The sequence below is a fragment of the Petromyzon marinus genome, chromosome 27 (assembly GCF_048934315.1).
Source record: "Petromyzon marinus isolate PM22_M1 ecotype Great Lakes invasive population chromosome 27, UKy_Petmar_22M1.pri1.0, whole genome shotgun sequence".
NCBI classification, from domain to species: Eukaryota; Metazoa; Chordata; class Hyperoartia; order Petromyzontiformes; family Petromyzontidae; genus Petromyzon; species Petromyzon marinus.
In genome coordinates this window covers 5,161,986-5,176,154 of record NC_133693.1, presented here as the reverse complement: position 1 = coordinate 5,176,154, position 14,169 = coordinate 5,161,986, and the positions used below count along the sequence as shown (strand labels likewise).

The 14,169-nt window shown below is 49.1% G+C and overlaps 1 protein-coding gene across 1 annotated transcript in view; it reads left to right on the top strand.

The window, feature by feature from the left end:
* Window positions 1–14,169, top strand: part of LOC116946476 (uncharacterized) — a 151,280-nt gene that overhangs the window by 87,716 nt on the left and 49,395 nt on the right. The window contains exons 20-23 of the mRNA XM_032961391.2: window positions 653–682; window positions 2,919–2,972; window positions 4,718–4,771; window positions 11,308–11,352. Coding sequence (XP_032817282.1) covers window positions 653–682; window positions 2,919–2,972; window positions 4,718–4,771; window positions 11,308–11,352 — 183 coding nt within the window. The remainder of the gene's footprint in view (window positions 1–652; window positions 683–2,918; window positions 2,973–4,717; window positions 4,772–11,307; window positions 11,353–14,169) is intronic.

The window sequence follows — 14,169 nt, the reverse complement described above, 5'->3', positions numbered from 1 at the left end:
TGTCGTCACAGAGTCGTGTGTCGTCACAGAGTCGTGTGTCGTCACAGAGTCGTGTGTCGTCACAGAGTCGCGTGTCGTCACAGAGTCGTGTGTCGTCACAGAGTTACGTGTCGTCACAGAGTCGTGTGTCGTCACAGAGTCGTGTGTCGTCACAGAGCGACGCGTGTCGTCACAGAGTCGCGTGTCGTCACAGAGTCGCGTGTCGTCACAGAGTCGTGTGTCGTCACAGAGTCGTGTGTCGTTACAGAGTCGTGTGTCGTCACAGTCGCGTGTGTCGTCACAGAGTCGTGTGTGTCGTCACAGCGTCGTGTGTCGTCACAGAGTCGTGTATCGTCACAGAGCGACGCGTGTCGTCACAGAGTCGCGTGTCGTCACAGAGTCGCGTGTCGTCACAGAGTCGTGTGTCGTCACAGAGTCGTGTGTCGTTACAGAGTCGTGTGTCGTCACAGTCGCGTGTGTCGTCACAGAGTCGTGTGTGTCGTCACAGCGTCGTGTGTCGTCAGAGAGCGACGTCAGAGTCGTGTGTCGTCACAGAGTCGCGCCCAGTGGCGTCACAGAGTCGTGTGTCGTCACAGAGACGCGCCCAGTGGCGTCACGCTACGCGCAATCCGCGAGCGGCCGACGGTGACCCCTCGTCGTTTTCTCGCTGCAGGCCCCGATATCCGGAGCGGACGGCGATCCCGTGAGTGCTGCCGCGGCAAACGCGCAACCCCCGCCGATCGATCGTGAACTTCAGCTAGCCCCCCCCCCACCCCACCCCCCCTGAAAACATCCCATTCGAAGCGAACTTTGACCTTTTTTTTCCGCTTGTCCGTGTTTTGTTTGACCTTCATTTTGTTTTGTAACGAGTGGGTTGTTGTGTTTTGTGTGTGTGCGTGTGATCCCTCCCTCCCATCGGTCAGACGACGAATGTTTCACTCCACATTAGAGGTTTCTTTTGGGTTAAATCGCGTAAATAGGAATGCGTCGTTAAAACCCGCCACCACCCGACACAGCCAATTAGCGAGGTTTGTCACGTAAACAAAAATGCCAATTCGTTACTTGTACAGCAACGCACAACGTGACAAACCTCGCTAATTGGCTGTGTCGGGTGGTGCCGGGTTTAACAACGCGTTTATATTGACGCGATCTAACCCCAAAAACCTCTATTATGCATAACAATGGTCGCGAAAGCCTAACGTGTTGAAATGTTTCACTAACTCGCCTTCTGCTAGACCTGTCACGTATTTTGAATAATTTGACACTTCATACCTTAACAAAAGCAGGTGGCCAACGATTACGGAGACGGATATGCATTTGACTTTCTCCACCCCGTATTCTCACCAGTGTGGTGAAGAATGGCCAAACAGTCCCCATGACAAGACACAGCGTGGGGCAGCCTTCATCCAGCGGTGGATTGACCGAGGATCACAAAATAACAATCATAATCATTATTATGTGCATCTAAACATTATCATCGGCAGCATTAATCTACCCGCTGCCACGTGCATGCTTCCCAAAGGCTGCAACTTTACGTTTATTATACGGCACAAAAATAAAGCCATCTGCACGTTTGGCGTCCGCGCAGTTCTCACCAGCGCAAGGCTACCAACGGAGGCGCCGTGCTTCACAGACGATTAAAAGTCTACGAGAAGGGGGCCAGGTTGCTTCGTGGCTTTCGCCAATTAAGCAAACCACCAATGTGCACACACCGATCACAAACATCGCATCGCGTTTGTTATTTGCCACTTCTTGAGGTTCTTGCCTTCAGAGTCCATGGGCCACAGCAGAAAATGGGTACCACCTAGGGGAACAAAACTTTTGTAGTACCGATTTATTCACACGGTCAGCAAGAGCGAATTACTCGATAAAGCCACTCAAATCAAACGGTCATCACAAAATTCACACGTGTTGACCGTAGAAAGAAATTGGAACCTCAAACGTTCGACCGACGAGTGAAATATCTGGCCTGGATTCACGGCCTCAAATGGCCTGTTTCCTTGAGCCACACATCTCAGCCGAGTCAAGGACGCTCCCCTCCTCCTGCACTCGAAGCGACCTTCTCAGCTCATTTGTTTGGAGCTCGGAGAGCGTCTTGAGGATGCGCGTCTGGGGCAATATCCGGCACGATATACGCCACCGGGCGGCAAGCTGCCAACAGACGGGGCTCTACAACGTAAATACAAAGGCTTCGGAAACATTGTTTTGGTCTGCGCAATTGTTTTGCTATTTAGTGAGTGATGAGGTTGAAGACTTGAAGATTGTTTGTAGCCGCCTGTCTTAAGCTCTGAACTAGGATGCTAATTCATAATAATAAACCTCACTGAGCCTAAACACTCATTTATAGGCGGCTCGTGCATTGGGCTGTTTGACCACTTCCAATCAATGAGGCATCTGGGAGGAAGTTAGAGCACACTGGGAACACCCATGCACGTGATGAGATATCACTCACAGTCCCGCACAGATGGATTCAATAATCCATAACTTTACTGCTATCTCCTGGCCACCTGACAGCTCCCATAACTACTCCATACAATTCATTTTGATCACATTTGCCTTCCACTTGCAATCAGGGGATATTTTTGTTTTAAAAGGCCCACATTTTGGCCGTTGGGTTTAGGTGCAGATTTCAGTGCCGTGAGATCGCCTCGAGGATTTGCAATGCTCCCTAATCGGGTGACAGGGCGACCTCGTCTCATTGTGCTCCGCAGCCCCGCACACGTGCCAGCCTAATTAGCGCAATTATCGCTGCCAAGCGCGGCAATGTAATGTAATCCCTCGACCTTTGCGAACGCGCCAACAGCAGCTTAACGTGTTAATGCAGTTGCTGATGTTGATATTCATTGCCTAATTGAGTAATGTTTTTTTGGTTTTGCGTGGAAATACATTATGTTCATTCATTGTTCCTTTCGTATCTTTGCTATCTTTTTTTTCATCAGGGACCCAAGGGCCCAGTCGGAAGACCTGGGCTGGCAGGACCTCCTGGCGATATGGTGACAAAAATAATTATCTGACAGTCTTTAGAAGAGTTATTTCACTCCTATGATCATTATGCCATGCTGTCGAGATGTTAACTACCTCTCCTGGTATGCAGGAGGGCGTGGGTTCGATCCCGGTTCCTGGTGCCCGTATATTTGGAATTTGCATGCCTCTTCGTGTGGTTACGTGGATTTATTTCTGTGCTCTCTGGTTTTTCCCTCCACATTTAGAAACATGCTTTTAGGGTATTTTTGGCCGCTATAAAATTCCACTGTGATAAGCCACTTCGTTGAGCTATCATTTGTGATAGCCAGGTCGCTTATTAAAAATAGCCATGTAGCTCAGTGAGCCTTACCTAGTAAAATGTAAATAGTTATAGTTTTTATCCAGGAAAGCTTCACCGAGCCTCAGGACTCTTTTCACGGAGGGTCCTGCCAAGTTTTCGCAGTTGAGGGTTGTCGGCTTACGATTACTACGCATAATGCCAACAAATAAATTTGCAGCCATTTTTTTAATTGGCCAAATTTGGACCACGATTCCGGCACACAGTGGCCTATTCTTGCAAATGACGCTGCACCGTCTTTATTATCCACCTTTACGCAGTACACCTGCATTATTGCGCTATTAATTATGATTATAATTACGGCTGGTTGATTTGAACCTTTGCAACAAGCGGCAAAATGCGCGAGCGCTAGGCCCTGTCACCGTCCCATAAAAAAAGCCTGGCGATGTAATTATTGAAGTAATTGATCACTCTCCCGATTATCGGTTCTATCACTCGACTAATCGGATAAGGAAATTTGCTTCAGATTCACAGAGGAACGACTTCTGTTGTTACTCCATGCTCTGTTCATGTCTACTCACATGACCTTCCTGTTTTCCTCTGCCTATGACTGACTGTCTCGATCTCTCTGCAAAATAAATTGCCAACCGTTCATCTTATCTTAAAGAAATGTATATATCGCCTTAACCTAGGCGCTTTACAAAGAATTAACAACGGTGCATGTGAGTGTGATGGTGGAGATGAGGTGAATGAAATAGATGAGAGGACGAAATGGGGGAAAATGTGTGAATTCACGAGAATGTGTCTTGCGATGGATGCGGCCACATTTAGACACAGTATAAACACATCGTTTATAGTGACTTACAAAGAGACCCAGAGGCTGACACAGAGACCCACATACTCACAGAGGCACATATACTCGAGACCTCCGATTAGCACGGTTGGCTACGTACGGTGCGAAAGAAGTTCAACATACACACAAAGACTCACGCACAGCCACCCACCCACAGAATCACCTAGACAAGAGATACCTATGGCAGCCTCTCTCTATGAAACACACCCACCGCTTCTGCGCAGCGCCTGGAGATTGTGGCCGCATTGAGACGCCACATTACGCCCAACTCGTATCGCTGTCGGGTTACACGTTCACGACAGAAACCTCACTCCGGCTCAAGGCGCAGCTCTGAGACGCGGGTGCTTTGCGAGCCGAGCTCGTGAGGCGTAATGAAGCGGCCGTGCCCGCACGCCCGCCCGCGTGAGCGAGCGAGCGAGCGCAGTCAAACGGCGCGATCACATTTACACCGCAGCTGCGAGTCGAGCCGCGTCGGTCTTCCGAGAGGAACCTCCGAGCCTCGGGGACTGCGGGAGCGGTCGCGCGAGGGGCACAGAGAGAGAGAGAGAAAGAGATCGAGCGGGCGTAATTGTTGTTTTGCTTTGTCTCCGTTCGTGCCCTCGCTCTCTCTCTCTCTCTCCCAGGGCCCTCCAGGACCCCGTGGCGAAATCGGACCCCTTGGGACCGCGGGGAGGAGGGTAAGACGCAGCAACCGTGATGTGTTTATTTTGACGTTGGCTCGCGCGCACACTTTGTGGCTTTTGTTGTTGTAAAAATTTATAATGGGTGCTCGGTTTTGTTTTTTGTTGCTTTACGAAATGGGCGAGGGTGGAAGCGGCGGCGCACGTGGTTCGGCGCGCTGCGCGTTGAACCCGGCCACTTGAGTTCGATTCCCGGCCACGGCTTTGGTCGGTAGCGACTGATACCTGAACCAGTGTGGTGAAGTGTTTTGTGATCGAACAATGATTCGTCCATTTCGCGAAATTTGCACGCGCAGCAAAATTATCTTATTATGATGATTAAACAACCCCCACAATTGATTTAGAGTGGGGAGGCTGTAATCCAGCAGTGGATTACCATTAGGTTTTCATATTGGCATTATTATAATTACGTGATATTGAGAGTTTCTTAGCCTAGGTTTTCAGAGTAAGATGATAAAAAATAGGAATAACAAAATTAACGGTGGTAGCTCGTTGACAGCTTGTTGCGTAGATTTGCGGTTGAATTCCAGCAGGCTGCCCTGGTTATTACCGTGAGTGTATTAACCGTAAATACGCGCCGTCTGCTTCGTCGGGCGTTCAAGATTCCGTGACATTGCCCATAACGTGCAGGCCATTGTGTGCTGTCGTCACGGTCCACGATTTTCCCAAATGCCGAAGCATTACCGTCACGTTACTCAATTTGGGATTACACACAGTGGCAATCATGCCCCCCCACCCCCCACTGGCAGATTAACGCCCAGTGGCAGCTGCCACACAGGGGCAGCTGCCACTGGGGATTTGGCCCCTTCAGATGTTGTAAACGAGGCGTTTTGAGTTTCTGAGGCATTTAAGCAAGCGCTTTGTAAATGCACAGATCATTATTCTTAGTATTGCTGTTACTAACAGATTATAAACACGGCTCTTCTCGCAGGAACGAGAAAATAATGCTTTTCTTCCCGCTTTCGTCACCTAGGAATTCAAACAAATCCTACACATTTGCACATCGCCACAGAAGCTTTTCCCCACCAGCGGTATCATTTTCGCCCACTGGTGATGCTGGAAAGAACTTTCTTTAGACTACTGGGTACGTTTTCGCGGTTGTGTTGCATCACTATCCCACGTGCCGAATGGGCCTGCGTATTACTGAATATTACTCCTGTAAAAGGCTACCAGGACCTCGAACGAAACGTAGGGCATCGTGCCGAGCAACGATGCATGGCACAATCCCAAAAGCACATCGGAGGGAGCCGAAAGTGACAACTGTTGTCTGAACTTTATCATGGCCCTACATGTAGGTGGACTCAGCCTTAATTGAGCAACGTACGATAACGAATACATACATCGGAGAGCTAACTGAGTTTAGAGTTTGTTTGGCTTCAGAATTAGCAGCGATCCCGTGCATAAGCAGCACGGTTTATCAACGCGAACCAGGCTCATGCCGCTTTCATCGAGGATTTACACGTCGCGAATGCTGAAGTGCGCCGTCTATGCAACCATCCCTGCCGGATATCTGCCACAGCGTGAGTTTCATTAGTGACGCGAAACAAAAAGCCTGCCGCGTGATTTGCTGAATGCCCTCTTGCATTAATGGATAGCCTGAAGCCACGCACACTTAACTTGTTGCTAATTTATGTCTGAATATCGGATTTGGCAGGGGGGTGCTGCCGATGTTGCAATGGTTAGCGCGCTGGACTTGATTATCCAGAGGTCTCCTGTCCACTCACGGGGGCGCGGGAGTTGAAACAACGGTGCAACTTTTTTTTTATTTACACGACCACCACCTCCTCTGTCCACCCAGCAGCAAACTCACGGGTTCGCCACAGGCAGGGTCATTCGGGCTAGTCGCGTGCGGTGGGGTAAAGTGTGGGTCATTCCCATCGCTTTGAAAACGTCAGCGTGGAAGAGCAGGCCAAATACGCTCAAGAGCAGCGGTCGGCAAGCATGCGGACCTCTTCGTCACGTGATTTATTCAGGACCCACCGTCTCGTAGTCACCCACAGTGCATTGTCCGCCTCTTCTTGTTGTTTTGATTGCCGACCCCTGCTCTAGAGGGGCTCTCAAAAGCTCCCTTGTATTTGAGGCCCTTTTACCAGCAGCGGTGTGAGCAAGCAATTTCAGGTTTGCGCCTTTTATCTCATACATGTGTTTTGATATATATAGGACGTCAGTAAGGCCTACTACCTAGCTGCAAATATGTTTCCGTAAAATGCACGCGCAAGCCTTTCACTTCTTGCGCCTGCCGGCCTTGTAAGTGACAGTGTTGACGCAAACAGCAATTAAACGGTACACGTTGCACGCTGTGGGTACGATTTAAATATATTTTTAGGCAATAATTCACACTTGGAAGCTTTTCGATGGGATGGTTGTGAAAGCCATTGTCAGTCAGCCGGGGGTTGTGCACTCGAGAGAGAGAGAGAGACACTGGGTAGCAAGCGAAGCGGCTACTGCTACACATATGAAAAAGGGGCGGCAGCTCTCGACACGACAAAGCGAAAGCATTATCAGATCACAATTACATTTTTTCTACTCGAGCGGGAAAAGGGACGGCCAATTAAACTGCACACTCGCGCGCGTGTGAAGTGCGGCCACGATCTTACATAATGTCCCCTACCCGCCCTCCACCCCGGGCCTGATTTTCCAATTCCGAAACAAAATTGCATGTTTTGCGTGAAACAATCGCTTCGCCGGGCTTCTTTCTTTCTATCCACGAGACACTCCGCCAATAAAACTACGGGGAGAGAGTGAGAGAGAGAGAGACGAACAAAATTGAGCCGTGCGCCTCGAAAATGACAGCTCCATTAGCGACGTGACAACGGCAGCGCTATCGAACGCTGCGCTGCTGATCGCTGGGGTGAAGGTGGCGCAGCGGTTAGCGAACCGCGTTGCTGTGAACTCGTCGAACTGAGTTGTTGTATTCACAGCCACGGCTATCGTTAGCGGTGAGCGACATCTGAACCCCCCCCCCCCCACCAGACACGTGCAAGGGTGGGGGTGCAGCTGCTGCGGTAGGCGTCGTGAGCGGTAGAGGGCAGCACAGGAACTTTCGCCGTTGTTCTGAACTCCTCCTGACGCTTGCAGTGATGAGAAGTGAAACTGGCACCGTTTGGACACACATGTAGGCTAGACAACAAGAGGAACATTTAAATTGTGTTGTTTTTTTGGGAAAAAATTGGAAGCAACGGGAAAGAGAGGAAGTAAAGAATTAAAGCTTTCGTGACTGCATACATTACTCATTGTTTTTTTCGGTAAAGTCACGTATGTAGGAATACCATAAAATTATATTTAAAAAATCAATCACGATGTTTCGACCGCAACACAAGCGATCTTCATCGGGTGTTAGAAACAAATCACGGAGGTAAATACAACAAGAAGATGAGAGACGAGAATTCAACAAACCTAAGGAAAAATATGTGATGCACAACCAGTCAGGTCAACAACACAGTTAGACACTTACCTGGCGGACCACGAATTTCTACGGGGAAGTTACCTTTGCAATTCTGTCCTAAACGTGGTGTGCCCCTTACTTGCTCCTGCCCCCCCCCCCCCCCCCCCCAGCGTAGCAGCACGTGCTTCCTCCTGCCCCGCTCTTTCTCTCTGGCCCCTCTCCCCACCTTCACTTCTTATTTAAGGCTTCCGTTTCATCCGACCTTACTTCTCTGTCCGTTCTTGCCTCTTGGTGTCTCTGTATATGTATTTCTGACTTGTACCTCGTATTTGTTCACTCTGTCTATGCTGGTATGTTCAATCCAGAGGTTGAACACGAAATTTAACACTCTTCTGAAATTCGTGGTCCGCCAGGCAAGTGTCTAACTGTGTTGTTGACCTGACTGGTTGTGTATCACATATTTTTTCTTAGGTTTGTTGAATTCTCGTCTCTCATCTTCTTGTTGTATTTACCTCCGTGATTTGTTTCTTACACCTGATGAAGATCGCTTGTGTTGCGGTCGAAACGTCGTGATTGATTTGTTTTAATATAATCTTATGGTATTCCTACATACGTGACTTTACCGAAAAAAACAATGAGTAAGAGAGGAAGTCCTTGACGACGACATAAGAGATTGGTGCCAGAAATATGTGTGCTGCTTGAGAAAAATTGGCACAGGACAGAGTAAAGTGGAAACAAATTAAATGTGCAGTGGGCACCTACAGGATATCTGCCCATGGACCGTGATGATGATAACTCCGCCCCCCTACCTTCACCAACACGCACCAACCATTGTGGTGAAGTATGGTCAAACAAGTCCCATAAACGACGCTGCATGGGGAGGCCTTCATCCAGCAGTGAATTGGGATGCTACGTATTTAAAACAGTGACTACGGTAGCGACCCCCTATTACACACATCCTTCGATTTGGGCAAATATTTCACGGCGATGCATAAGTCGACAACAATCACCAAGCCCAATCACGAATCATGTTCTGGTCAATAAGCACCACCCTGGTGCGGTGCATCTACCGTGCTGGGATAGTCAGCAGAGGGCCGCAAGGCGCAGTGGCACAATCGAGCGGTGGGAATCATGATGTAAGGCCTCAGCAGGGTGTCTCTCGTAAGCCAAATCGGGGCCGCCTTTGGTACTTAAAAAAGGAAACTGGCTCAACAGTCACGTGTGACCGGGTCACTGGTCATTCCTTAGTCGTTGACCCGGGGTCAAACAAGCTGCGGTTATCGGATGGGGTGGGGGTAGAGATGGGGGGGGGGGGGTTGAGGGGCAGAGTTCCGTTACAGCCATTCCATTTCACAAACTCAGCCATTCCTTTTCACAAACTCATCTGTACAGCTCCCGTGCGTGAGACGACGTGACGTGGCGATTAACCGATTTTTCAGTACAACCATTTGTCAAGACGCTGAGCAATGTGGCAACGACACACATTGCTGCGTACCATGACAGCCTCGTCAGGTGCTCGCCAACAGCAATTGCCATGGCTAAGTGGTGGGTCTCTGATGTTGTTTTATTTGCGCGCTATTTGCTTGCGTGAAATAATTTAAAAGGAGCTCAATTGTATTTTTTTTTGAACACGCATCCTTCAAACATCCACCACGGCTGTGTGGGGTATGTAGATGTGAACTTCATTTCGGGTTCAAATATGTGGCGCGAATAGAAATGTCAATAATTGTATTTATTTATGTATTGCTCGTCTTAAATGAGCAAGCCACATCCCTTCTCCGACTCATCTTCCTTGATCAGATCACGTGTCACAGATCTGATGCCAGGGATTTCATGATGGCTTTAACCCACCCGTAAACAGACAAGGGTCCGTTTCACTTCCAAAAATGCAATGGAATAACATTTAGTTCCGTCAGCTTACCGGCCTTCCAGACCAAAGCTTTCCAGCAACATTTATTTTAAAAGCCAAAGCCTTGGATTGCTTTTAGGTCTCATCAGCAGGGAGAGTCCTGTTAAACCAACGTCTCTGGGTTTCCTGGCATTATAGGCAACAGCCAACCCTGAAGACCTTCGGGTCCCTTGAGTGCTGCCTACAATTTACTTCTGCGTAGATTTTATTTCAAAATACCATTGTGTTTCCGGATTGTACTGCGTGCTGTTCCGCACGCTGTCCGACGTTTCGCTCCACGATCTGTGCCTCCTCTTCGGACAAAAGGAACCGAATTTGCTTTCGTTTCGTTGCACGATGTCTGGCACGACGTTAAAACCCCATGATGTCCGGCACGCGGAGCACAACCAGAAAAAAAACACGCACCGGAGAGCGCGCATACATTTTGCGCCATCCAACCTCCTGCTGCGTTAAGGTCGAGGGACTTGGAACACCGGGAGGGGGAGGGGGTGGGGGCCGGAGAGCGAGACCCCCCTCCCCCCCCCCCAAGCCTAACAGCACACGCGGGAGCACGTGCGCCAACTGACTCCTCGCGCTCGCAGAAACGCGATCCCGCCCGCCTTGCCGCCCCGCGCGTCGAGGAAGGAACACGAGCGCGCCGGGGAAAACTTAGAACATTTCCCCCCCCCCCCTGTAGTCGCGATCCCTCCGAGCGAACCTCTCATCGCGGCCACGGAATTAGGTTTCTCCCACGAGCGCCGCTTTGGCGAATTATTTATTCGTGACCTCCCAGAGGCCGCCACGGTTAATGGATGGGGTCCGGCGCGATTACTTTTTGTTGAGTTGGGGGTCAACGTTACGTGGGGGTTTTCGGTGGAGGCGAGGGCATGTCCCCGGTGAAAGCGACCGGATTATTGTCACCGCCACATCGCAAGTCATTGGCCAGGGCTGTATTTCCATTTAAAACATCCGAATAGTGGGCCCTCTTGACACTCGCAGATGCTTTGCCAGGGTACATAAATTGCATCATTATTGTTTATTATGATCAAAGTGTATTTGTAATTTAGGATGCGACATATTACAAGGTCAAACATTCGCCGTCGCCGGCAATGAAATCACGCACGCCCAGAAGGCCGTGCGGCTGATGGATTTTTTTGGTTTGTAAAAAACACGTCTGTTTTATTTACGTGGAGAGACTGGGAACGTGTGTCGATGTGAAGGAGACGTTTTATCTATGCATTTATTTTATGACGTTTGCAGGGTCGTAGGGGCCAGAGGGGAGCGTCGGGGAAGGAGGGACCCCCGGTAAGCCCAGCATCCCACCACTCGAGCCCCTCCGGTCCATAGCTCCCGGTGCAGTTACACCGCCTGCACAATCGGTAGCTAAGCCAGTGCCGTGCCGTGATGACCGATTGACCCCGCTATCAATGAACCCCCCCCCCCCCCTGGATTACATTCCTCCGAACTTCAGAATTACAGCCATTGCAGGCCCTCCTTTTCACTGCCTCCTTAAGCAATGTGGCTGCTGTCTACTTTTGGAAGCACGCGTAAGGCGACGGTGCAAGGAGGATTGATGCCTCCGGCTGGTGACAGCCAATCCTCTGGTCCTTGGTCGACAGCCCGTGCTGACAACTACATCATCAACTTGCCTGAGCGCTTCCACGACATGCTGGCAGGTTCAGCGAAACTGGCTCGGGGAAACTGACTCAGGGAAACTGGCTCAGGGAAACTGGCTCAGGAACGCTGACTCAGGGAAACTGGCTCAGGGAAACTGGCTCAGGGAAACTGGCTCAGGGAAACTGGCTCAGGGAAACTGACTCAGGGAAACTGGCTCAGGGAAACTGACTCAGGGAAACTGGCTCAGGGAAACTGACTCAGGGAAACTGACTCAGGGAAACTGACTCAGGAAGGCTGACTCAGGGAAACTGGCTCAGGGAAACTGACTCAGGGAAACTGGCTCAGGGAAACTGACTCAGGGAAACTGGCTCAGGGAAACTGACTCAGGAAGGCTGACTCAGGGAAACTGACTCAGGGAAACTGGTTCAGGGAAACTGGCTCAGGGAAACTGGCTCAGGGAAACTGGCACAGGGAAACTGACTCAGGGAAACTGGCTCAGGGAAACTGGCTCAGGGAAATTAACTCAGGGAAACTGGCTCAGGGAAACTGACTCAGGAAGGCTGACTCAGGGAAACTGACTCAGGGAAACTGGCTCATGAAATGAATTGAACCTGTGTTGGCAGCTGTGCACAAGCACAATTTACAAAATAACCCCACACATTCGTCAACAACACTGGCCTTAAAAGGGAAAAAATATAACATCGGCGACATTTAGGGTCATGACCCTTGCACATTCATGTTATGTGCTATGAGAAAGGACCATTAACCGAAACGTCGCCCATTATAATTTATTTTAAAGCCACTGTTATTGAATAATTCGTGTTTACAGTCCTGAAATGATGCCCTGCCCTCGCATGGTACAACAGCGCCCTCTATGGTGGACATGTACAAATGTCGATTTGAAGCTTTCGTGACTGCAATGATTAATCTTCTTTGGTTCTTTCGGTAAAGTCACGTAGAATGAGAATAAAATAATAAATTGATAAAATAAAATAACACAATAATATTCTCACGACGTTTCGGCCACAACACAAGCGGCCTTCATCAGGTGAAGGGACGAGACTGTCGTGAGAATATTATTGTGTTATTTTATTTTATCAATTTATTATTTTATTCTCATTCTACGTGACTTTACCGAAAGAACCAAAGAAGATGTACAAATGTAATAATTACAAGCATCAACGATGAATCGTTTCACAAATTTGACACTTCCACGGGACACTTATGTCAGTGTGTAAGTCTATCAAATGAGCCCTTTTTACAAGAAATAATATAAGCCACTTTAGCATAACTAATTAAATAGCAACTGCCATGGTTACTGTTCCTGTGAACTTAACTAATTGATTCCTCCACCAATGTTGAGGACTTGGTCTACCACTCACCCATGTTGAGGACTTGGTCTACCACTCACCCATGTTCAGGACTTGGTCTACCACTCACCAATGTTCAGGACTTGGTCTACCACTCACCAATGTTGAGGACTTGGTCTACCACTCACCAATGTTGAGGACTTGGTCTACCACTCACCCATGTTGAAGACTTGGTCTACCACTCACCCATGTTGAGGACTTGGTCTACCACTCACCCATGTTCAGGACTTGGTCTATCACTCACCAATGTTGAGGACTTGGTCTACCACTCACCAATGTTGATCAGTCGGTCTACCACTCACCAATGTTCAGGACTTGGTCTACCACTCACCAATGTTGATCAGTCGGTCTACCACTCACCAATGTTCAGGACTTGGTCTACCACTCACCCATGTTGAGGACTTGGTCTACCACTCACCAATGTTGATCAGTCGGTCTACCACTCACCAATGTTGAGGACTTGGTCTACCACTCACCAATGTTCAGGACTTGGTCTACCACTCACCAATGTTGAGGACTTGGTCTACCACTCACCAATGTTGAGGACTTGGTCTGCCACTCCACCATTTCGTCTCATCTACCCCACGGTGTTGAACCATCACTACCACACTGCAGGTCACAAAAAAACTCACCCTCACCCACTCACACAAAGACAAAGATCCCCCGTATAGGCTCAACACGTTTTTTTGTGTCAAGTGCTATTAGCGAGCATCGATGAAGGCCGACACAAGGGGGGTTGGATGGCCATCACCACGCCCCCGGCCGCCTTTGTATCCCCATTGGCGATGTTACACACCCCACCAGGTACTCTCTTGAGGCTGAGTCGGTCTAGGGGAGGCCTAGGATCGGTTCAGATTGTTATGCTCGTGAGGTTTTGACATCGAAAATTGACTGACAGAGAGAAGATATTGGCATTCAAAAGTGTATTGCTATCGAAGTATACTGCATCTAAACTGGACACAAAGAGTGACCAACGTGGAGGTAATAAAAAGGCTGCACATAGAAGAAGACCTGATGCAGGCAGTGATGGGAAGGAAACTGGAACTATTTGGACACACATCTAGGATGGGCAACAGAAGGAAAATTAATATTGTGTTGTTCGGAAAATGGAAGGAACCGGAAGGAGAGGAAGACG